The 26205-nt window shown below is 34.1% G+C and overlaps 1 protein-coding gene across 2 annotated transcripts in view; it reads right to left on the bottom strand.

Annotated features, from left to right (window-relative positions):
- Positions 1-1650: 1650 nt before the first annotated feature.
- The window catches only part of LOC106665741 (pleckstrin homology domain-containing family G member 3), a 201625-nt gene continuing 177070 nt past the window's right edge, over positions 1651-26205 (bottom strand). For both annotated transcript variants that reach the window (XM_014392418.2, XM_014392419.2), the window contains exons 3-13: positions 24367-24489; positions 18708-18877; positions 7186-7286; positions 7003-7119; positions 4530-4842; positions 4306-4461; positions 4145-4240; positions 3942-4071; positions 3712-3878; positions 3569-3643; positions 1651-3509 (exon numbers count right to left, since the gene is read on the bottom strand). In XM_014392418.2, the coding sequence (XP_014247904.1) occupies positions 1914-3509; positions 3569-3643; positions 3712-3878; positions 3942-4071; positions 4145-4240; positions 4306-4461; positions 4530-4842; positions 7003-7119; positions 7186-7286; positions 18708-18877; positions 24367-24489 (3044 nt within the window). In that variant the 3' untranslated portion in view covers positions 1651-1913. The remainder of the gene's footprint in view (positions 3510-3568; positions 3644-3711; positions 3879-3941; positions 4072-4144; positions 4241-4305; positions 4462-4529; positions 4843-7002; positions 7120-7185; positions 7287-18707; positions 18878-24366; positions 24490-26205) is intronic.

Here is a 26205-nt window from a genome sequence, read left to right as displayed (position 1 = left end):
ATTTCAAATCTAAGTATTTACTGTTTTCAAAAAATATGATGAAATAATAAAGTTAATTATTCCATAAAAAAAGTAGCAAACATAGTTGAAAACAATAATAATTTAAATAAAGTAAATAGAGTGCACTTCGCCTATATAATCTATGAAATTTCTACATTTTGTATCGTTTCAACAAATTATTATGGTACAGTCTGGTTATTTATGATCGATTTATTATAAATAAAATAGTAAAATTTGCAAAAATAGTAGAAAACAATAATAATAAATATAATTAAACAAGTAGAATGCAATGTGCCAGATTTCCAAATTTATATTATTAATAATAATTGAAAAGTGTGGTGTTTAGTGACTGTTAGTCAATGATTATTTGGAAATCGTGAGATGCGGTCTAGACCATAAATAACATAAATAATAATTCCAAATTTACTGTTTTCATCTTTTCAACATGACGTAATGGTTTCAACTAATTTATTTGTGCTGAATATAATAAAAATAAAGTAGGAGAAATACTAGAAAACAATAATGAATGAAAAAAGTTTTAATTATTACTTCTCCTATATGAACATTTTCAAATTTCAACTTTTTCCTCTTTCCAAAAGATGTGTTTGTACGAAATGGTTAGTTATACTACTTACTAGTATTATCAAGAAAGTAGAGTTCTCCCTTATTAAGATATGTAAATTTATACCGATTTCATCTTTTCAGCAAGAAGTATTGGTACAAGCTGGTTATTTATGCTACATATTATATATAAATAAAGTAGCAAAAATCATTGAATGTAGCTGTACACCACGTAAGCGTGATAATTCATGAATTTATACTGTGGATTTATCTATTTGTGCTTAAAAGAGATTTTTTTTTTCAGTCTTCAGCAACAGTTTCTAACAATGATATTCATTGTTCATATCTGGCTTTCTGCCTCATTTGATGGTTAAATACATTTAGGGAACATTTTTAGTATACAATGTGGTATACAATTTAACTGTTCAGTTCAGGATGAATTTGAAAGAAAGAAAATCTCACTTTCTTTCATAAGCTTTCGATGAATATTTTGCCCTTCATCAGTAATTTGAAATTATTTGTAATATTTTGTGTGGTTAACAAGTAAAAACATCCTTTACAGTATTAAAATTAATGGCTTCAGCGTTAATGAATTTATGAGTTTAATAAAGTAGACAAGATTTACCACCTTCTTCAATCCTAGATCTACCTATTCTCATTAGGTAATTGAGGAATATCATGGAATTTCATGGATTTGTTTGGCAGGAAATTGGCCAGTGGATTATATTAATAAAGTTTATAGATTCGATATATGTATATATAAATAAAACAAACTTATTTATTTAATGAAATTAACAGTTACAAAATTGCACATACTTAATAATAATTATTTTATACACATAAGGTACATAGACAAACTCAAAGGTTTGTTGAGTAAAAACTTATAAAATTATCTATACAGCTATGATGTTATATTAAACAAACAGTTTTAATTTACACAATTGTTAAAAAATGAGATTAGAAAAACAGTAATAGGAAAATTGATCAATTTGAGCATTAGTTCTGTTTACAATTTCTATTTAAAAGTTTTGTATTATAAAAAAATGTTTTTGACCACACTAATAAGGAACTAATATATAAAATGAAATGATATATTAAGTGTAAATAAAAAAAATTTGTACTAAAGAATAGTAGCATTTGTCCTTAGTAATACTTTATACAAAAACAGGTAAACAAAATTTTATATACAAAATTAACAAAAAAGGAAGAATAATTATGAGTTAAATGATATAAATATTACCTAAGAAGCTAGATATGGCATAATATTGTCTTATCCCCTGATAATTAACTACATTTTATTATTGGCTTTTAATTTACATAGCTACGTATTGTTTATTGCCACTATAATTTGTTCAAGTTGTTTGATCTCCCTGTATTTTACCAATAACATGTTTCACCCATCCTTTAGTAGCTGTTGTTTCGATTACAGTCGATGCAACTGAACTAGAATCGTAATCATCATCCTTTTTATCATGTAGGGATTCAGTGCTAAAGATAGATGATTTACTTTCAGTCATTTTCCATGATTTTAAACTTGGTGGTTTGTCAGGTACAGGTGGTGGCACTTTTTTTTTAATTTTTGGTATATAATGATCTAAAATGTCTTCGTGTTCACTGAATATTGCACTATCTCGACATACGTCGTTAATCATAGTAGATTCTATAGCTTCAAATGATTTTTCATAGAAACTATCTGCTGAACCATCGCTTTCTACTGTTTCAACTTCTTCTTTTTGTTGTTCCTTTGAGGAATTGCTTGGAGCGTAACCAGAGGAAGATGAAGAAGTTAAGTTAGAAACTAGGGAGAGTACTGAGTAGGGACGAATGCCTAACAGAGCAGCTGCTTTTTTAGATTGTGTAATGTTAGGAAAAAGTGTCCTGGGGTCAGCATAGTCCGAAGTTTCATTTCCATGTGCAATTCTCGCACCGAGGGCTGAGCTACCTTGCTTATAAACTGGAAGACGTCTTTCATCAGACTTTTTCTTAACGAATGTTTTTGCAAAGGCGTTCATTAGTTTATTCGTTCTACTGTCATCGATTTCATCTAAAGCTTCTGATGATAATCGTAAATTGGCAAGTTTGTTGCTGACAGAAGAGATCACTTGTTTCAACGTAGCTTTAGTTAAACTCGGCCTATATATTTTGTACTCAGGATGAACGTTTAGATGTTGTGTGCTTGCATCTGGTGTTGAATCTTCTTCAGTAGTATCATCGGGAAGAGGGAATCTGTGCCTTGTCAACTGGTCATGCTGAGAATCACAATATCTCTGCATATCTTCAAGATTAAGTTCCTGGGCTTTGTCAGAGGCGATTGTAAACGGACGATCAGGGGAAATTCTCGCCCTGTGCCAGTCTGGTGTCCCCAGTTGAAATCCTCGTGGTAGGGACCCTGCTTTGTTACTAGTAGGTATAGCTAAATGTTGCCTCTGTTGCTTTAGCCATACAGCTGGCGATGTCGGACCATCAAAAGATATTGTACTTCCAGAAAGAGATACTTCTGGGGAACTTTGATCATAACCTCCTTGACTAGTGAAAGATTGCGTTCTTTTCAAACTGTTACAATCCAATTCTCTTACTTCATCCCATACATTTTGCAAATTATCATAGTCTCCTTCCCTTTGGGCTGACAAGCTTCTTGTCGACCGAGATGTCGGTATACTGGACCCCTGACCGCAACCTTCATCTTCTTCATCGCTTGTTTCGATCCTGTGCCTCCTCGATGTAATATGTCTCTGTTTTTTCAATACCCTTTGGAATTCTTTATTTTGCATTAAGAGCTGACTGACTATCTCCTCAATTGTCTTTTTCTTTTCAACTTGAGGAGATGGTTGTTCTTCGAGATCTTGTTCAGAAATATGGAGATCAACTGATCCACCTTCAGAACTCTGTTCAGTCTGGCTTTCCGGTGGATAACACTCTTCTTCTGCATTATCATTTCCACACTTATCCTAAAAAACAAAGAAATGATAATTATTTTTATAACTGATATAATGAATGAATAATATACCTTCTGGTTTTCAGTGGGACTGTTACTGAGCTCATCTCCTCTTATTTGGCTTATTCTTCTTAGCCTCTGTTGAGTCTTTAAAAGAATAGTGTTAATTAATAACAATCATAAAAAATCAAATGATTTATTGTAAAATCACTTACTTTTGCTGTTATGCATGGTGATGTATCCGATTTTCGATTCCTAGTTCTCAGTCTTGCTCTTAAACCGGTCTCAGACTTCCTTCTCTCTCTTTCTTGCTTCCGCCTCTCAAGATATTCTGGTGCTGAATGCTGTCTTTTTGGTGCAGTCTTTTCGGCCATTATTTCATCTGAAGAATAAAAATAAATAGTAATGATTTAAGAGTAAAACCATAATCCAACAACAATTTTACCATCAGTTCTATTTTGACCGAGTTGCATCACTAGCTGCCTGGCATGTGAAGGAATTACAGCGTTGTAATTTTCAAGTATTACTCTCTTTAACTGTAGTGTCCATTCACGTTTTTGTTCCAAACTGCGTGCCTGAATTAAAATTTAAATTAGCAATTACTTTCTAAAAATCATATAAACAACTGACATAAAAAGAAAATAATACCTGAAGAGTATACTGATATCTAGGGTTGTCAAACGGTATGACATGGAAACTAAGAGGCTCCCCCGTTACGCTCTCAATAAGCATTAAATTTGAACACTGCAAAGTTAAAATTAAATTATAAATTTGAAATAATATATTAACAAATAAGCTTAAAATGCTACCATAATGTGAGCTTTATATCCAAGAATTCCTTCTTCTTTCTTTTTTGTAATAAGAAGAATTTGGTCAAAGAGAAACGCATGCCTAAGTGCTTTAGCACCAGACATCCTAAATGTCCCTTCAGCACACAATTCTCCATAAGTGGTGAGATCTTCTCCCTGAAGGATAAAACAGGCATAAGAATAAAACTGATATCTAGCATAAAAAAGAGATATTGGAGACTTACCTGCCAACCGAGCAACAAACTTTGTATCTCCTGAACTCGAACGGCATGTTCGTGTTTCCTTTTCATATCGTTGATATGATGTGCGATGGCCGTCATGGTGGAGAGAGCGTCAACAACATCTCCATAGCCTTCAGCTTCTGGAGCGAGGTTTTTGACAATATTCTGCAGGAGGAGGTGATATTTGAGAATCCTCTGTACAGGCTTCAACAGATATGAACCAAGGGGAAGAGTGTGCTGAAGAGAAGATTGTCTCTCCCGAAACAGCCTAACAGTGTTTTCCTGGCGCATAAGTTCTGTCAAAACACTGACAGTCCTGGAAAAGACATTTAATATTAAATAAAACTAAAAGAAGCAAAAGTATATTTTAAATAAATGAGATAATGTAGAAGTACACGTAAAACAGGTCTGACATAGGAATGAATGCATAGTTGCACTGGATCAAACAATTGAAAGATAAGCTGAAGTTTTGAAAAACTTATCAGAGATGACCAAACTACATCTTATCTGAGACCTCAATAGGAAATATCATAATTTAATGGTGAAAGTTAAACGAAGTCCTATCGACAGTAGGATTTGGAGTGGGCAAAGCCACAAAGATTAACTTGTTTTTAGATCTTAGGTTTGCGTTATTGACCATGCCTCAACTAATCGTTAATTCAACTGGAAAATTTAAAAAACCCTGTATTTTGGGTCCTAAAAATTTTCTCTCTGCTGAACGAATTGTATCCTGAGTAGGCAGATATTCAGCTTAGTGGAGCTGAGATTATTGGAGCTCCAATGTATTTGATTAAGTGGTTGATCTATACAATCTTAATTCTGCACAATAATGTAAATAATATAAAATAAAAACTGTATGATAGTATCTGAAAATTTAAATACAATATTTAGAATATAATTAATTAATTATAAGCAGTAAGTACATAGTTCTGAACTGATTTATAGAAGCTCAGCTATGCACATGTATAGACATGCACAAGTGTGCGGAGCTGAACATAACAGTTCTCACAGCTTGCCGGCAATTCCAGCTTTTGTGTTACAATAAATTACTGGCAGGCCTTGAGAATCAAGATCATCTTCAGGGTTTGAAGATGATCTCAATAAAGATCGAAACGTTGGCACGATAAAGGAAATGTTTTTCTAAACCTACATCACACCAGACCGCATCTCACGATCTCCGAATTTACTAACTATTAACTAACGGTCACTAAACACCACACACTAACAGTTTATTGCTTCAGAATTCAAATGAGACTGAGTGAACATTTTAAAATCCGTAAAAATTAAACATTGAAAAATAATTAATTATTTATTTTTTGTAGGTCTTGGTTGAAATGAAAAAGTTAGTGACACAAGAGAGATTCGAACCCAAGACCTTTGGCTCAATATGCTGCTGCTCTAACCACTTCAGCTGTCGTTACATAGTTTATTCTTGTTTTGGATTAATGTGTCTAATATTCCCAATATAAAACATAGCATAAATAAAATTTATTGATAAAAACAATGAGAGGTCAGAATTTTCTTATTGAGAAAATGAAAAAAATTAATTGGGTGGAATTTTTTGCCTGTCAGTGTAAAAAATGTCATGAAAAAAAAAGGAAGGCAATTTCTAAAATAATTTAAAACCCCCTGTAAGAGAGAAAAAAAAGATCTGTTTCGTTCAAATGAAAATTTCTACCAGGATTCTGGAATTTGTATGGAGCTAGCTATATCAACTTGTATACACGAACCCCGCTAGATGGCATGGAATGCAAAGGTTCCAGGATAATTATTTCATAAATACGGTTGGAGGTAATGAAGAAAACTAATTCTTCCTGTACTCGGGTAAATCGGGCAATCTAAGAAGTTGAGGCATGGAGACCAACACCCCGCATTCTATATATGGTCATCCACTGAAGAATTTGAGGTAGCCACGTTGTTTTTTCTACTAGGAGCTCAGAACTGGAGAAGAGCTCTGAAAGAATATCCCTCTGTTTTTATTTCATTCTGTGTTTTTTTTTTCTGTTTAAGTTCTGTCTTATATTTTCTTTTCCAACTGCGAAACGTATATAATCGATTTGTACTTAGCCCCTCCAAATAATAAGGAATACATCCGTTTGTTCGTTAAATAGTAATATAAATATTACGTTATATTATATGATGTATATAGGTGTTTGTTAAAATAAGACGAAATGTCTCTCTCAGGCATTTTTTTTTACTTGTCCTTCCCAATTTCTTCGAAAAATCTTGATATGAGTTCATTATAATTTCGTTACCGTTTATTATATATATTTTTTCATATTTCTAAATAAAAATAAATATTTATAGCTCTACTAATCAAAATCTTAAATTTTTCTTTTAATTCGGGCCAGGTTTGTAAGTATAAATTGATGGTATGCTATAAATTGAAAAATTTAACTTTCGAATCTGACAAGCTGTATTATTGAACTTTATTACCCTAATAAAATAAAATTTTAATTGTATTTTACTACTTTACCTTGGATAATTGGTGCAATAGTCCGTATAGATCGAAAAACCTGAGTTGTTTTTGACAAAAACTTTGGCCACTTTTACCGGGTCGAGTCCGCAGTGTTCCAACTCTTTGAAGAATGTACTGTAAAATGGAAATATAGTTAAATCTATGTAATTATTAAAAAGAAAATCAAAAATATTAATTTACCTGTTAAACGAATATATCTGCCTAAGGTTGCCGAATAAATCTGACATTTGTTTTTCGCTGAGACCACAATCAGGGCTGTTCTCCCACCGTTCGATGTAGCCCTGAAAGTAATTTAAAAATTAGTCAATTTATAAAGTTTTTTTCAACTGATAAGTGAATTATATATTAAATGTTCAAACTTGTGTTGAGATTTGCCTCTATCGTTTTATCCATTTTTTTTTAAATTGAGGCGATATAGGATTTGTAAGTTGGATATGACACGAACTTCCGATAATGATCTGTCAGGGGTTCTTTGATTGAATTGTAAAACGTGATGATGTTTGCGAAGCGATAAAACGTGCAGCTTTATCGTCCTGGTCCGCCTAGTCTCGCTATTTGACATATCTTTATTTTTAGTAGTCGGCCTGCCCATGCTACAAGTTCGGGTTAGACAGACCAAGACGACCACGATGATGAAACTACAGTTCAAATATATATGTTTGTGAACCTGCAGTTTGGTAGTCCACGATCACCATGGTCCGCTTGTTCTCGTTGCTTCTGTCTGTCAGATGCGTTTCAGCATTTCGCCATTTTCATTGTTTCGTATGTGTTCTTGACAGTCAAGTTTTTTTATACGTTTATATAAAATGAAAGGGTGTGCCGGTGTCTTTGACTGTTTAAATCCACTCGTCTGACAAAACTAGTGATAATAAGCTAATCAGGATGACGATCAAGGAAGGACGAAATGAAAAATTAACTAATACGTGTGTCTATATTTTAAATTAGTATCAAATATTATTGGTGTATATTATATTTTTACAAATTGTTTTATTATTTGTAATGGAAGTACTGAAAGATAATTTGTTATTATTTCAACAATTTTTTATAAAGATGGGATCGAGTCTTTTGTTATGCTCTTCAATACGTTGAACTGGCAGACTAACATCCACTTTACACTCTTTAATATACTATTTCGTACTTCGAATTTAATTAACGAATGATCATCCCATTAGCCATTAGCAATAAATTGCAAAAGAAGATTAATTCCGAACTTACAGGTTCAAAACCTCTATCATACACACGCACCAAGCACACAAAAAAACTAAGACAAAAACTTTTCAACTCTGCCTAAAAAAAATAAATTTCATAAGAATATGATTTATATTTAGCCAGGATAAATACCGCCATTTTGGAAAGGCAATTTGCTTAAAGAAATTAGCGAAGTTGCACCTAGTAAACTCGCAAATTCTAAAATGAAAGTGAACTTTCCAAGTTATGGACGTAAGGAATGAACTCAATTTACAATAGTTCTACTTAAGCCGCAGCGGGCAGGGAAGCTTTTAAATCACCATGGACTTCGTAAACCAGACAGATTTATTATCATTATTTTATTAACAATGGTTTTAAATTGAAATTCATTAATAATAAAACCGTATATCGTTACAATATTGGTATTAAAAAAAAGTAAAAAATAAAAAACCGTTCTCTTGACTGTTTAACATAAATTTATCGCCTTCTTAATAGGTACAAGCACCCGTTTGAAGTTATCCATCGTGAAGATTTGAAGATAAATGTTCCTTAGGAGATTTACTACGATGGCCATCGAACTGTTTACTTTGAAAAAGTTCCGCCTAACCGACTGGACGCAGTACCGGTTCTTGAAGTATGTCACTACAAAACTAGAACAAAAACACCGCATGATAATAAGATAAAAATATAAAAAGGGCCGAAAATAATCGTTAAACATCAGTATAATCTTAACGCTCTTCATATAAAATCATACTTTAGTATTGAAACACTAGAAATAATTTGATTGTTTAAGATTATGACGAGTGCGATATCGTAACTTTAATGTGTTTACAAAACAATTTGTTTGGTCTTTATACCTGATCTAACCCTCGCTGGATAAAATAGCAAACAGACCAACTTCTGAAGTAGGCGTAATGCCGGAAAGCATATGACAGACGAAAAGATCTAGGATAGACGGACCATGAGGTCGGAAACGATTGAATTATATATTAGTTAGGTCCGTCTTCTCAAACCATCCTGCCTGCTTATTGTCGCTGCTTTTATCCGCCATGCGTCGACAGAACAGACACCATAAACTTATAAAATGACTGGACGAACAAAATAACACACAGACCAACCACTGAAGAAAGCGAGATAGCGGAAAGCATATGGCAGACAGAAGGAGAGAGGACAGACATATCGGTTAATCGGAAACGATCGAACTTTAGATTATTTAGGTTCATCGTCTCAAACTATCCTGCCTGCCTACTCTTGTTTTTCAAACAACAAGAACAAATACAACCATAGACTTATAAAAGGGCACGATGAACAAAATAACTCACAGACAATCATTGGAGATGGCATAAAAATCCCAGCGATTATGATGATGAAGGTCAAACTACAAAACAGATGCAAATATAAATATCTTCATATTCTCATTAAATATAAAAATGATTCCTGCGAGATTAACACCTTGAGGGCTGGCGATTGACCCTAAAACTAAAACTAAAAAAAAAATAGTCTAGGCACTGTCTTGATCTATAAAATAGGGCATAACTAGTAAAAGGTGAGCACAGACTAATCTCTGAAGATGGTGTAAATGAAGCAACGCGATTGACAGATCAACGATAGACTAACTATAATAGCTCTAACTCTAGCCACAGGTTCATCACATAGCAGATCTCTACATCTCACAATAAATAAAATATCCTATCATCAGCGATTTTCCTTGGAGACATTGGTCCTGTCTTCAGAACTACAGTATAGAACACTGAATATAAGTTGATCAAAGTGGATCAAATTCAACTAGTCAATAAGATTTAAAAAGTATAGGTCTCTGTGTTGTGTGTGTTGTGTGTTGTGTGTGTGTGTGTGTGTGTGTGTGTGTGTGTGTGTGTGTGTGTGTGTGTGTATTCGGTTGTTTTGTCCATCGAAGACTGTGTTTGAGCCTTGCGCATTGTCTCTTGAGTTTGTTCTCTTTGTAGGTTTCTTTATACCAAAAATGAATGAAAGGTAGTTAGGATTATTTTACACAATGTAATTAATTTGAAAATTTTATTATAGATATTACTAGCGGTCGGACAAGAATCGATCAACAATTAAGTCATTTATTTGTTTAATCCCGTTATTTGAATTAGAAGGCTTACAGCGGAAGCCCAGTAGTCTTCCATTGTTCTTAGCTCAGGCCCTGGGCCTCTGATTTTAATAAGGCAGTTATTGTGCGCACAACAACAGATCGAACCGACAATGTAATTTTTCGACGAGGTTTGTCCGGACATGCCCTTCGCTATTTGGCCATTTCCTCGTTAAGTCCTTTGTTCCAGACAGATCGGATCGGGTTCAACGTTGAAGTAAGGATATATTCAAGCGATGAGAGAGAGAGAAAACCTGAAAACCTTGGGATACGATGCGGAAATCCAGTTGTAACACTAAACTCGAGACATCTCCCCCCTTTTCATAGCTTCACGTAAACACCGACGTATTGAATTACACGGAATTAACATTTCTTCAACGTCACCTCTCATCATCAAATGAACGTTGCATAATGCGTTATTTCTGTCTGATCGGAAACTGCTTGTACTATTTCCTATTTGGGGAAACTGCGGATCTGGTCGATTTTTGACGCCTTGTTAAAACGAGAAACGGTCAACAATGGCAATGAATTGTGCTAAGGTGTCCGAGTGCCGAGGAACTGTTGTCAGCATTGAAATGAAAACCGGACATAGAAAGCCGTAATTTAAATTTTTACTAACCAAGCTGAGAAAAAGCAAAATGTAAACTAGAAAAATATTAATAAAACTATAGAAGTCCCAGTACAGAAAACTGATACAGTAATAAAGGAGGGTTTTACGTGAAACACCTCAAATTATCGAAGAACTTCAAGGGCATGGCAACCAAGAAAGGCTACGTCTCAATTATGAGGATACCCGAGCAATTTCGACAACCCAATATAATTAATTATTTTTAAATGAACATTTTTGTAAAGTAATAGTAATTCTCTGTCGTCAAAGGTATGAGACGAACGCAAAGCCCTCCTTAACAAAAACCCTCCTTATAAAACTACTTTACTAAATATGTATAAATAAAATGTAAGATTAACTGCTAATTATTTGTAAAATAACATTGTTTATAAAAGGATAAGGATTCATCAAAAATTGAAAATATATTGTTGTTAGTTATCTGAGACCTCGTCAAAGTAGCAGCTTAACTGCTGATAATTTGTAATGTACCCATTGTATTAAAATGGCTATAATCCATAAAAAATTGAAAAAAACAAAACAAACAAGTTTTGTAAAGTGGTCTGTCAGTAAAGTCTAAGTCAATGTTACGAGTATAGTTGAACATAAACCCCCCCCCCTTATTTGTCAACTATTTATTCAAATATATTTAAATAAAATGAACGTTTTACTGCTGACAATTTGTAAAAAAATTGTAATAAAATAATAAAAAAAATATTGCTATCATTTTTCTAGGTGAATTCTTAAGCCCCAACTTCACCCATTCCACAGTACGGTAAATTTTCTTCAAAGGTAACAATTGAGCTGTAAAGAATTACACATGCTTTGGAAAGGGTTTCAACTCATATGGAAAGGGTTACATTTGACTTGGAAAGGGCTACAATTGATTTGTAAAAGATTACACTTGAGTTTGAGGAAAACTTCAAATAGGCTTGGAATGCTATATGAACGTAAAATATGAAGTAAAACAGGGCCCTCATTTAGGTTCCTTATTATTTTCTCTTCTCATTTATGATGAAGTTCTACCGTGTAATGTTAATTTCTTGTTGTTCCCTGATGATGGCAAATCGTACCGTGTAGTCACTAATACTTCAAACCACCTTTAATAATTTGATAATAATTAATAATTTAAATTTGATAATAAATAAATTTTAAATTTGATAATAATAATAATCTGATAGAGTAATTTCAAATAATGATCATAAACTTAATCTGAAAAAGTGTTTTGACTTGTCATTTTATAGATTTCATAGAAAAACTAATCCCTCCTAACTTGTGCTTTTGCCTGTATGTTTTTTTAATAAATAAATCAATTATTTGGTTTACAATTTTTTATCCTTAGCTTTCACTATTAAAGCACTGCTCTTTGATTTACAATTTAGATTGTACACTTGCGTTCGCACCACAAATGTTTAGGGTTCACCCAGAACAAAAGAAAAGTTTAAAAGAAAAAATTACGATTATTAGAATAAATAACTTTCTATTTATACAGTGCTTTCAATGACCAACATAGTAAAGAAAAAAATAACGTACTACAATTTGTCCACATAAAAAATAAATATCAAAGTCTTTTTGTATCAATGTTAAAACTGTTAATATTAGTTTAATATAAGGGGGAAATATGTTTTATATAGGAAATTACTTCCAAGGACCGCTTATATTACAAGTTTTAAAATTTTTCATAAACGTTATAATTGTTTAAATAATTGCACTTTTATTACGGGAAAATGGGAATTGTGTCAAAAAAGTGACGTTTTCCCACTTTGAACAACGGTTCGTTTGAAGTTGTACAGAACGTGGGAAAGAAATTTTTTAATTGAGCTATCTAAAAGAGGCAGAAGATTTAGAGAAAGGACAAAAAAAGGATGCTCATCAATGATTCTAACCATGTTATCAGCAGTAACTTGATCATTGAGATAATTAACCCAAGCCGAAAGTAAAAACAAATTGCCACGCATAAATTCCCAGAGATATTTTCCCCTCGCCGCCATTCCCTTCCCCAATAACTTTCCTCTCTCCAAATTAAGTCATGATAAAGCAAAATTTGGCACGATTAAATCCCCAACGACTCTATTCTACGGAGTCTAATCGATTGTCGGTCTGTGAACTTTGAAATGAAATACATATTTGAGTCACGGCTGGAGCCGGTGGTCTTCACGACTGGAGAACGGTATCGTCAGTCCTGAGGTAGGATAGTGGTACTATGATTAGCAAGTACGTTAAGTTACCATCCCCCCTTTCCTTGACCTTAACGCCGATACCGTTTTATTTCAAATCTAGGAACTATTCATGTCAATCCATGTCCGACGATTCTTTCTAACTGTGCTGGCGACCTACTGGTTTCGGTTTTATGATTTCTAATCAATGCAGTTTCAATATAACTTAGTGAATATCGGATTTCTTTTTAACCTGCAAAACCACATTAACAGATTTTAACAAACTTATATATTGTTGCTACCGGCAAATTTATAAAATTATTAAAAAAAAGAAGTATAAAGTCAATTTTTAGTTTTGTCCAATGAAATTCAGGATTTTTTCCTTGACAATTTTTATTTTTTTGACAATTTTAGAAAGCTTTCGTCTGGAACACTAGCGGGCAGGGAAAGTTAACAGAAAGTGGACAAGATTATCCCTCTATTGTTCTTCCTTAGTAAATCCGTCTAGGCCGAAATATCGCAGCAGTAAATCCTCTTACGTTGAAAGGCTATGTTCCACTGGGAAGGAAGTAATGTTTAAATTCAAATTAAATTTTATAAATTCCCCAAGTCACGGAGAACGCACAACCTAGAAATCCCCAGAAAAATCTTAAAACGGTTATTTGGCAAGTTTTATTCCGTCTACTCTAAATAAATATCACTAAACACCTCATTTGCAATCAAATATTCAATTTTTTGTCAATATCCGTTACAATCAGTCATACGTTTATTTCAAAAATTAAAAATTACGATTGATCAAGGGTAAAATCAAATTGCGAAATTACGGCGTCGGGTACAAGTAGGCAAATTTTAATTGGCCATCTTTCTAATTAGTGGTGAGTTCCCTCGACCTATACTTATTGTCAATTAAAGAGACCTACTTGACGGGACTTCGTTTTCTCCTCATTGCCTTAAACATGTCGAGGATCTCCGGTACGATACCTTTAGAGGGGATCTCATAGGAATTTGAGGAACTTATGGCAATGCGTATTTCACAGAAAATAAAATTTCAATTGTATTTTCTGCATATATAAATAATATTGTCGAAGGTTGTACATTACTGAGCTTCTATCTTGTGTTTTTAACTAAAATATAAAATTTTATTTTTTGAGTACACGAAATATGCAAAGAATACAAAAGTATACGGCCGAGTTCAAAAATAAATAAAATGACTATTTTAAAAGTTATAATTTTGTTCATATTATTAACAGAATATTTTTTCCGAGGTACCAATCTTTGAATTGAGATTACGAAAGGTATTTGAATTCAGTTTTAAAGACTTTCAATGTATGAAGCGTTTTTCCCTAAAACGAAGGGAAGGTAGGCTGATGGGGCGAGGTCAGGACCAGGGCGGTGCAGTAAAAACTAACCATTTATTTGTGCCATTGTCGGTCATTAATAGTGAACAAACAATAGTCAGATCAACAGATCTCAGGATTCATCAAAGCTTATTTGAAAAATATCCTCATCCTGGTTATATTTTGATTTTAACATTCGAAAGTTCCGACCGTCCAAATGAACTAATTCTGCACCGTTGTTTCTATAATTTCACGTATATGGGACTCTTTTTCTGCTCTGGTACCACAGGAGAGGTTCGTGATCTTATCTTACCATAAGTTAATAATAAAAGTTTTTCTTGTGGTGGTAATTGGGAGAAAGCGTTGTTTAAACTAGTAAATCATTTACATTTTCTGACCCTTTGTAGAATGGAGTATGACTTTAGCGGAACTCTTCGGTGGGAGTGTGCCACAGACCAGATTTCGGTTGATTCAGGTTGATTTTGAATGTTGATGATGATCAAGTTACTAATAATTTTCGTATTTGGTTTTAATTGAACGTATTTATCATAAAATGGACGAAGAAAATTTGATTCGTCATTCTTTTTGTGGTTTAAACTACATATATACTGTTTTTTTTTATTTTTAAGTTTTTATAATAATTTAAGTGTTTACGGGGAAAAATAGTGACAAAATCAAAATAGATGCTATGATTGTCAACCATTTAGATGAAATCAAAAGCGAAAGCTGATGTTACACATGACGTAATGCTAAAAGTTCTCTCGCAATTTATGGGATCTCTAAAACATAAAATTTAGAAAAGATTAATGGAATTCACTTTAAAAACATTCAAAAATCAGTCATTTGTCAAATAATTATAATAATTATAATAATTATACTAATTCTCGTGGATTTAGTAAAACCGTTTAGAAGTTCTCTTCCTGTAAACCATTAAATTTGCATCAAATAATTCAAAATATGTGTGAAATCGAAGCGGGGGTGGTTTCACCGGTATCCCAGAGCTACCCGATCCACAAATTTGCATAGTCGGGACGTTAAACTTTCTTGAAAAGTATATCAGTACTTTCTCCCTTTTAATTCAAGGAGGAATTGAACGTAGGCGTTGAGGGTTGACCAGAGGCGAAAACAAGACGCACGATGTGTTGGGCCCTTTGTAATCCGAAGACCAAGGACATGGTTTTGGCCATAACAATGGACAGGTCCGCATAGCACGCCTTGATTTCCATTGTAGGAAACAATCGATCTGGCCAATAAACAAGGCGTCTAGTCCATCCAAAGAGAAAATGGGACAAGATTAAAAAATAAACGAAAACTAGTCGAGGTCAGATTGTAGCACAATCAAGCACACATGGCTGTCAAACATAGTTTATCCAATGGAAAAAAACCCATGACCAATTGGTCAAGAAAAGGTCGATTGTAAAACGCCTACTTTATCATAATTTCTCATACAACTGATAACAATAATCTTTTCTGAAATGTATTTATTACTGTTTCAGGGACGACCAGGTCGATTTTCGCTCGTTTCGTCTTCAGACCGCCATTAGCATTTTCAGTGCGTTTTTGTCTGTAGACTTAAGTTTTACGCATTTAGTGGATCGGAATCTTTGTTGAATTTGGCGTTTGACTGACAAAACAGCGATACTGATAGGATGATAAGATATAATCAAGCTACACAAACCGCAGTCTTCAACAAATAATCAAACAATACCCAAAATTTGGGTCGCGACGGGACGGGGTTACAAACATTAAACGCCATACAATCTTGGATCAAATATATCAGTCAAACTGTCAAAACATTCAGACCAATAACATAAATAGCTAAACGCATCTGACAAACAAAACCAGCGAGGCTAGGCGGGCCAGGATGATCGGCGCGACCAATCTACATTTACAAGGATCAAAATTATTATATATAAATTTAAAAATTATTTCGGGATCAGTTCTAGATTAAAAAAAAAAACTATTACTTCTCACGCTTTGTCTTGCTCCCAAACGAGGATGTTGATTGTGTGTTTAATTGGCCTCGTTATTATTAAAAAGGAAAGAGAAAGGGTGAAGATACCTGAGAGCAGTAAAGCAAAAGAACCTCAAAGGATTTAGTTTACTGTCATAAGCAATCATAAGTTTTTAATAATACGTATTTGGATACCTTAGCGTTATTTCATATGAATACTTACTGTTTATGTTGTTCATATTCAAATTTTCATGTTAAAAAGAAAATAGAACTCAATGAGAAAAGGAGTAAACAAGACTATCGTACAAATTTACAAAAGGTGTGGAAGTACAGTTGAAATTTTTCTATTTTAATTTAAATTTACCTTGTCATAAATTTATCTAATATTAATATCGCCAATCGTGCCAAAACTTGATGGGACTGTAAAGCTGTTTGGACGAGGAACAATTTCCTCAAGGAGCCACGACGCTCTACGGGAGAAACCTATTGAATATTCAGACGCCAATTACCCGAAAGTCAACCCTTGGACAGTGGAATCGCATGGCATCATTAATAATTTAATAGGCTGTTATAAGCCCTGGATTGTCAAAGGTAATCTTGGAGTTTGGAAAGCTAAATTAAAAGAGAGTAAATTTCACTTCCAAGCATGACGAGGTAAAGAAGAAAAACGCACACGACAACAATCATATAGGCATGTACTGTAAGTGAATGTTTGTTATAAATAATTCCTTATATATTGTTTAATTAGTTTGAGATTTATACAAGACCTTGAAATAAAGTCACTGGTATGTTAATTATGAAATAAAAAACTAGTTATTCTGAATTTATTAAATGTTTTTGATTTGGCCTCTGCAGTTTGTTATAGTTATTTTTATAGCACGTGATATAGTTATTTTGGATTAAAAATTAATTACCATCGTTATGGCATATTTGAAAAAGTACTGCAATGTTTTGACCCTGTGGAAATCGATTGTTCTCACATTTACTATGAAGTTATCGATATGTTTGTATCCCATTTGAAGTACATTCAGACCACATTATCTAGGAAGTATTATTTTTTATACCAGTTGATTGCACATTAACAATGGAAGTAATTGCTTTTCTTCCCAGTTCATGTGGGTTCTGCTCACATTAACTATGTACCTGTTTATCCTAATTGAAACCGATTCTTACATTTACTAGAAAGCTATCAGATTCTATCCCATTAACTATGCAGCTATATTTTTTAAAATTCCTATTGAAATCGATTAAGCGCACATTTACTAGATAGTTAGATTTCTTTATAAGGCCTGTGGAGTGATGAACCGGTAGTTCGGTCATTTCCGGCCATTTTTGTCAGCCTGCCTCGCTGTTTTGTTCTGTCTGATGCGTGTTGACTTTTCGCTTGGTCGTCTGTGTTTGTGCATTTCGCATTCAGTGGTTGGTCAGGGATATAAGAAGGGCGAAGCAAGAGAATAGTTAGGGATGGAATAGACCTAGCACTGATGGACCCACCGATAGATACACCAAAATGATAGGAAACGACCAAACTTAATTAACTAAACACCTAAAATGATCTATCCTAGTTAAAACCATTTTACTTACACGCGGTTGTATTTTTTCACGACGACAAAAATACAAATACATTTCTTGCCTGAACAAAACATGTCATAATTAATCTTTGTGAAAGGTATTGGTTGAGATAAAAAAGTCAGTGTCACGAGGGATTCGAACCCACGACCTTCGGCTAAATAAGCCGCTGCTCTACCACTTGAGCTATCGTGACTTCGATCCACTCGGACACTAACTTCCCATCTCATCCCAACCTTTCGAATTTTCCCTCCTTTTTGCCACTTTTCAAACTAGTGAATTGAATGGACATGTCATACTATTGGAATTCTGGTTTAATCATGTGTGATCTCTTGGTATGTGTATCCTGAACTAAGGCAGTCGAACCACTGAAGATTGCAAAAGAAACAAGTCAGGGCCAAAGCGAGAAAGGGTTGACATATGATTGGACTCAATCAAACTACAATTGTGGGGTTGCTGAGTGAAAGGGTTGATACTGGATGGCGAAGGGGTATTAAATCATTTCTCATCTTTTGAAGAATGCGAAACACGGAAAAAAGTCAGAGCTTCCTGCTATTACATATAACAAACCTCTCATTTCACATAATTAATGTATAGGCCTTGCATTCGAAAACTCTTTGAATCACTTCATTAGAATACGACAATAAGAACTATCGGGAATATTAATCTTAGACTGATATGTTAACAGACCTTGCATGAAGTTATTGATACTTGCGCATTCGTCTTTTGTCTGAATTTGGTGAGTACATCACACGGGCAAAATGTAAAGTATGTTACTTACGACTATAACTTGACGCAGATCCGTCACGTAGACCCCTTCGGTTTCAATGATCTCCATTACTACGCGATCCATGTAGCTCAAATGTGGATCACAGTATCTCGGCTTGTTATGAGGAGGCGAGGGCGAACTAATGTAGCTGCAGGGCGAACAAACTCCACTGTCTCCAGATCCTGAGAAAAGTTCAAGCATAAATTAATATTCTTTTTATTTTTTCAAGTTTTTTTTCAGTACATTACAACTACCAAATCGATAGCACGTAGCAATGAGATAAGAAATATATACAAAATTAAAGTGCAGAAAATACGAATTGAGAAAATACCCCACCTCACCCAGGTCCATCCAATGATGCTAAAATGTTCGTTTAATTAATTCAGTAACACTCACTCTCATTTTGTAAAATATTTCGCCGCCATCGTCTCTTCAGTGCGAGTAGGACTAACCCCCCACCATATAACCCCTATGACCCATATGACCCTAACCATTATTTAAGTATACTGGTGGTCCTTTTTCGGAGAGTGAAGGTAATATGGGTGGATTTGTTTGATTTATATTTGATTATTTTCTTTTCACATGAATACAAGAGGTGAGGTGTTGAAGGTTTCGAGTTGAAATGACAGGATCATAGTTACTTGAGAAGATCTTGTGTCTGCAAATGTGAGTGTGATGATTTGAGGATGTGATGGAATGTTAGCTGTATAAACCTGATATAGTGTGGGGCCAGAACGCTACCCTGAGGAACCCTTGGATGGGGAAATATTCTAAGATTGTATTGTCTTCGATGACTCGGAAAAACCGGTCAGTCAGATAGCTGTGCAGTATGAGATAGTAGATGGAGAGAAGGGCTTACAAATAGAAAGGCCCCAGAATAGAGAGGAGGAGCCTCTGCCCCAACACAAGAGAGGAGGAGATGGTGTCTACCACACGATGGCAAGTAGTTAAAATATAAATGTAGCTCGATCAATTCCGAAAATCGTTGTCTCCCTATAAATACAACTTTTATTATTGGTGGTTATTTCAGTTATTTCGCCAATCTTGTCCTTTTTGCAAGTTTGTTGTTGGTAAGTTGTTTCACAACAAATCAAAGTCTATGTCAGCATACCTCTTCATTTGTTCACGCTTATAAAGGAATACGCTTGTTAATATCAGAAAACCTAAAATTGGAAGATGGCAAAATAATGCTAAGACGCGTCTTATAGATCAAAACAGCGACGTTAGGCGGATTAAAATGACAGGAAACGTTTAAAAAACTTATCTCTTCACAGACCTCAAGAAGAAACCACACAGCTTCGTGTATAGTTGAATTTTAAGGTTTTTGGAAAATAACTTGTATGCTATGTAAAAAGGGTGACGTCTCGAAACGTGGAACAGACATAAATAGCAACAGTTTTGTCTAAGGTCATGAACCTTTGAAGCGGAGATGAAATTACCTTTTGGAATGCAGCTAAGGGACAATCCTCACATCCACAGATGGCCAGTGTTTACTTTCAGTATCACTTCGAGCGGCCGGTTTACATCAAATGAATAACGGACTTACCAGTCTAATGCATTTCCCTTATAGGGTAAAAAGATTTTAAAACTCGAAAGGCAACCCATTATTTGCCCAGGCGTGTTGGCAAGTTGTAATTTGTGTTATACTGGAGTGCTCCCGACCGCCCTAGGCATTGTTTAATCACGAAATAGTACTCGCCTTCCTGTTGCATATGAGCCGTGTGTAACGGAAGAACGGCAACTTCTCGAAGGGAAGACATCGTCGAAATATGCGCAGAACTTTGTAATTAACATTCCTCTCCTGAAATGGAAGTTGGAGGCCTTTTATGTATGGAACTAATGGAATAAGACAGGCTCCTCTGTGGTCAATGAAACATGTATCAGATAGGCCAATAGCGGGCGGCAAGCCGTTCTATAAAAGCTTTTTTCAAAAAGATAAATACATTCCCGCTATTTCGAATGTCTGAAACTCCTTTTCCGTACTTCGTTTCTAAAAATAAACTCCTGGAGTTAAAAATAGATTAAGATAAAAGTCGATTTTTAATAAGTGCGACTAAATTAAAGTTCGATTCTTTATCGTCTAAAGCCAGTTGACAAGACTGTGGCCTTAATACTTAGCCTCATCAATGATTTAATCAGTTCGCATAGTAAGTACTTCTTAAAAAGAGGATAAAAATCGAATGTCAACATATGTTGTACTGACATATAATTTTTATTAATAGTTGTGTCCTTGTTTGTGGATGTGTATTTTATATTCAACTTGTGGAAGGAAGAATTGATTAATCAATCAACCATTTTTTTTTTCGAAAAGTTATAGACTATGCCTGTCTCATCTCAGAAAATTTTTCATGTGCGTTTTAAATTGTAATGTACTGTTATTTCAACGCATCGGCACATTCATAAAAGCGTTTGGCAAATGTATAAATTTACTGTATGTAATAAGCTGTCATGAAAAGAATTGAATAAATCGATGTCATACTTATTCTGCACAATAGAAATGAAAAATAGATATAAAATTAATCTGTCTTGAACGAAGCTTGATCGACTATGATCATCCTAGTAAATACATATTTTGTCTGCCCTCGAGGTTCATGTGTGTGATATTCTGTCACTTGTGCCCCTCTTTGTATGTTTGTTGTTAAGGGTCAAACTGCATGACATCGCAGGCCGCAACCACATTTTTTAGAAAATTTAACTTTAATGTAGTGTTATTATCCCAGTTCTTCCTGTTTGCCTATTGTCGCTAGCTTTGATTGAGTTATTGAACGCTTCATCTTCAGTGGTTGTCTGGGAGTTATTTCCCCAACTGTGTCCTTTTGTATACGTTTAATGTTAAGAGATGAGTATGCAGACCAGAAAAATACATGTACATCACCTCATCATCATCGTTGGTATCTGTATGCTATTGAGCCAATTGTCCTTTTTATAGGTTTGATGGCCCTTTTTCACTAAGGCCCAAACATTGACCCAACAAAGTTGTTACACGTTTATTTTTCTGAACTGTTGTACAAGTTTTTATTCCTCGGTAGCTTTGTGGCCAGCACTTGACCCTTCACAGCTTCTATTCTTAACATTAAAATAACCATTTTACAAACTCACCAAATAATACATAAGTTTATTAATAATTTTGATGTATGATAAGTTAGTGAATTTATTAAGGGTGTGTGTTAGGGAAAATGTAACAAAACTACTAGATGAATCAAACATTCATTGATCAACATTCAATGATTCATTGTACAACTCACTATAGAAAAAAGAACAAAATGGAATAATAATGATTCTAAAAATATGAAAATGTTTCATACGATATAAATTATAAAAAAAAAAACATCAAATATAACATTAAAATATTTTTCTTCACACCCAATACAACAAAAAAATGGATGTAATTACACTTACAATTAGTTTAAAAAATTAAAATTGAGTAATATAAAATATCAAAACAATAATTTTGAAATGTTAATTAATAGCTGTATAATAAAGATTATTATCCCTTCAAATAATTATGTGGAGGGTGGTATATGGTAACCGTATGTCGGTTCAGGTCAAAATTAAATTTGACAATTGGTTAGCTATGTAAAGGCTAGGAACGGAAGCAACCAGATACCCTCTTATTTAGACTCTCAACCAAGTAATATAACGAATCTTAACTGGGCGTCGCAAGTTAAAAAATTATTTATGAGTTGGGCCATCGAAACTTACGGTTACGGCAATGCCGATCTTCTTTTAGAAGCGAGTCTAAAAATATTTTAATGTCATTTGAGCAGCTCCTAAATAATAAGGATCTACAGACATTGTCTCAATCGCGCTACAGACCAGCTTATAATATTTTGCTATTGAGAGGTAAAATCCCCATAGATTACTTGATAATTAAAATGCCATTTGCAATAATAAACTTACAGCGCAAATGAGATCGTGTAATAGCCAGTACATTAAGTTAAGCATCAATGGTTGTTGTTATAATACATATTATAATCAGAAATGTACCGTTTGTAGTTTGAATTCGGATACAGATCTGCTCACATGTTAATATACTTACACATCATTACGTAAACATTATATCAAACAACTTAATATGACTTAAACAACTACATTAAATATTATTTATTTATTGAATATTCCACAGGGTCTAAAGAAAAATTAAATATTTTTCTATCAATAGTGACAAAGCATTATCAGAGTGCGGCATTTGATTATTGATATATGAAGTATGAAACTTATTACATGTATATTTTCTATTGTATTCTATTTAGTTACTTAAAGCTACTACTACAAATGATATGTATAATTTTAATTTATTATGCATATATTTTTGATAAAAATGTTTCAGTATCAACTCATTGTATGAGTTATGCTCTTTAACAATTAAAAATTCATTTCTATTCTATTCTATTATTCCTTCTGCACATTGAAAATGTAGTGTATTTCTGCTTGTCAGGAGTAGTTTTTTTTAGTAAGTACTTATTTTTAGTAATCTGTTACTCAGTTAGATAATTGTTTTGAAATGTTACATGTTGTTGTTTGTATTGTTTGATATAATGATGTCTATAGTCATTGTTTGTAATTAGTTTGGAATAGGGGTCATCGGAGAGGCTCTTGCGAGACCTGAGCAGAAGACGAGGGATCGTCCTCACCCGACCGAGGATTGGCCATACGCAGTTGACACACGGACACCTGCTTTCGGGCCAAAGCCCGCGCAGGTGCTCCTTATGCAGAGAAAGATTGCTCGATATGTCCCACATAAAAGAGACGTATCATGCCGTGGCTCCATACAGAGAGCGTGTAGGCGTGCCGCCGGATTTAAGAATGGTTCTCGGGCGGTAGCGAGTTTAGGATCCAAGCGAGGATCCTCTGTCCGCTTTTTAGGGGTATTGGGAATTTTTTTTTATTGTACATAGCCGTCTAAATATGTGTTTTGTGTTTCAGTGTTTTGTATGAGTGAGTGTATTTGTTAGAGTGAATAGGGAGGGGCTGATGGTGAAATAGCATCCCCCCCCAGCTGTGTACGTGATTTGGGTCGATGGCGGTATATTTATAAAAGTACCCCATCGACCCCAATTAGATTAGGTTGTATGCCTGCCGTTGGAGTAATATTGAGTACTCCATTTACTAAATAGAGTGAATGTAATGTATGTAGGTGTGAATGTATTTATTTGTGTGAATGGTATTTTTATATTTCTCATGCGCTCGGGGCTGAAATGATAGAGCTGGCGGATACCCCTTAAAAAAACGTGTTACAATATTATTAGTGTCTTATACACTACAGTGATACAATTTTAGTTACTAATTTAATCAGTTTCTGTGGTTCTCTGCTGTTTTTTCCTTTCAGTATATTGAATTTTAGTTGTTGGTTATGTTAATAATTAGATTAAATAATGTTTCATGTGTCACTGTTCAATTAACTTTCCACAGTGAATGTGATGTTTTTATGTATAGTAGAATGCCAATTTTGCTTATTATAGGATGCCACGGTCAGAACGTATCCTGAATATAAGTGACTATTTTGTCATAATCTAACGGAAATATGTTTTATTGTTTTATTTTGAATTTAAAAAATCTGCACTGGAGTAGTTTGGGCTTGTAAGATAACAAATCGATTCGACTTGCTGCATAGCTTAGAATTATTTAATTCATATATCGTAACGTAAGAGAGAAAAGGAAATTTGATTACCGTGGGAGCCGGCTTTTGAAGCCCTACAACTTGGAGCTTCATCCTCGCTGTCGTCGAGAGATTCGATTGACGCAAGATAGGCTTTCGATGCCAACCTCCTTCTTCCTGAACAACTGCTTGTCACTGGAATTAACAAATTGATAGATTTAGTTCAACGAAATAAATTTTAAGTGTAATTATGATTAAGCGTATTATGTAATCAGAATAACCCTTGCGTTATTGTTATGAAAATTTAAACTATCTGATTACGCGTTACCTTTAGAAAATGGAAATTAAATTAAATCGATTGTAAGGTAAGCTTTCATTTTTAGTGCAATTTCACTAAAGTTCATTTGTACTTAATTAATAAATATTTTCACTACAAAAGGCACATCCGTTAATTGGTTCTTCAACTAAACATACATTATTATAGTTTTATTTTATTTCACTTCATCGATGATTTTTCTTGTAGAACAAAGCAAAATCGTCAAGGCTGTACACGTTAAGACACCTGCTGCTATAATTGAGAGGAGGTTCAGGCGGTTTAAAAATTCTTGCCTGACAACCGCTTCCAGACGAAACTTAATGACTTAAATAAGATTCAACAACGATCTTCTTTAAACTTACATAATGGAATTTATAAGGAAAAATTGGTTTTGAATTAAACTCTTGCGTGCAACATCAAAATCTGGACCTCCAACGATTTTGTTACTAGTACTTCTTGCAACAGGCGTTAACGCATTTCGCTGTTTTTATATAGTTTATTTGGCAAATATTTACATTAACAATACTTCACATAATGACAATAAGGACTGAAAAGAAAACCACTCTCATCTTAGATTAGGCTTGCCTGGAAGGATTAAAACTTCAATGAAGGGCAAAACCACCCTGTGCAGAGAGCACTAATAGCTCCAAAACGACAATATCAAGATATTGGACTTTAAAAAAAAACCTCCGGACCAAACTAAATAACAAAATAGTTGTCGGAATTGGGAAAACTTCTTCAATGAAGGAAGGGGCACTATGTAGAAACATAGATCATTAAAGTAAGAAGGTACAAGGACATACGAGGTTTTCAAATAATTTACTCACTGCTTTCAAATAACTTAGAACAGATAAAAAAATAAGGACATAACACATAGGATACATCAAATCAGATGGCCAAGTAGTCATGGGAGCATTGAATTTGGACATTATCTTGAAGATAATTCAACACATTTGATACAGAAAACTGTCACCCATTGTAACTACGTATCATGAGAATTTTGTTAAGAAGAAAGCTATTCGCATTGCATTCTCTGTTGCAGATCCTTTAGAGACTCTTTAGCTTTTTTTTTTGCAGAAACGCATATTGCATGTTGAATATAAATTTGATTTTAACAGATTTGAATCAGGTAAACGAGCGGCCAAGAGAGCACTTCTAGCTTGAAGATGGTTCTGAACCGCAAGGTCAAACTCGACACGTTGGGTATGCAAAACAGTAACGCAGTATCGGAAGAAAGACAAGAACTGATGGAAAAAACAAGCGAATTAGAAAGGAAGCGAGATAATACAAAAGGTTGTATTTCTCCCAAGGTATTATCTAATTCGCAAAACATTTTCTTCTGTGGATTCTTTAAGATATTTATTTCTTATCTTTTGCAGAATTTATAATTTTATTAAATCCATTATATTTAATGGTCTGATTGACCAAATTCCTCTTTCATTTAATCATTCTTTGTATGCAAGGCCTTGGTTGAAATGAAAAAGTTACTGTTACAGCGGGATTCGAACCGACGACTTCGGCTCAATACGCCGCTGCTCTAACCACGACACGATAGCTCAAGTGGTTAGAACAGCGGCGTATTGAGCCGAAGGTCG

Source organism: Cimex lectularius, unplaced genomic scaffold (assembly GCF_000648675.2).
Source record: "Cimex lectularius strain Harlan isolate CLEC.00 unplaced genomic scaffold, Clec_2.1 scaffold83, whole genome shotgun sequence".
NCBI lineage: Eukaryota > Metazoa > Arthropoda > Insecta > Hemiptera > Cimicidae > Cimex > Cimex lectularius.
Note: the sequence above shows the minus strand (reverse complement) of the source record. Positions and strands in the feature narration are given on the sequence as shown.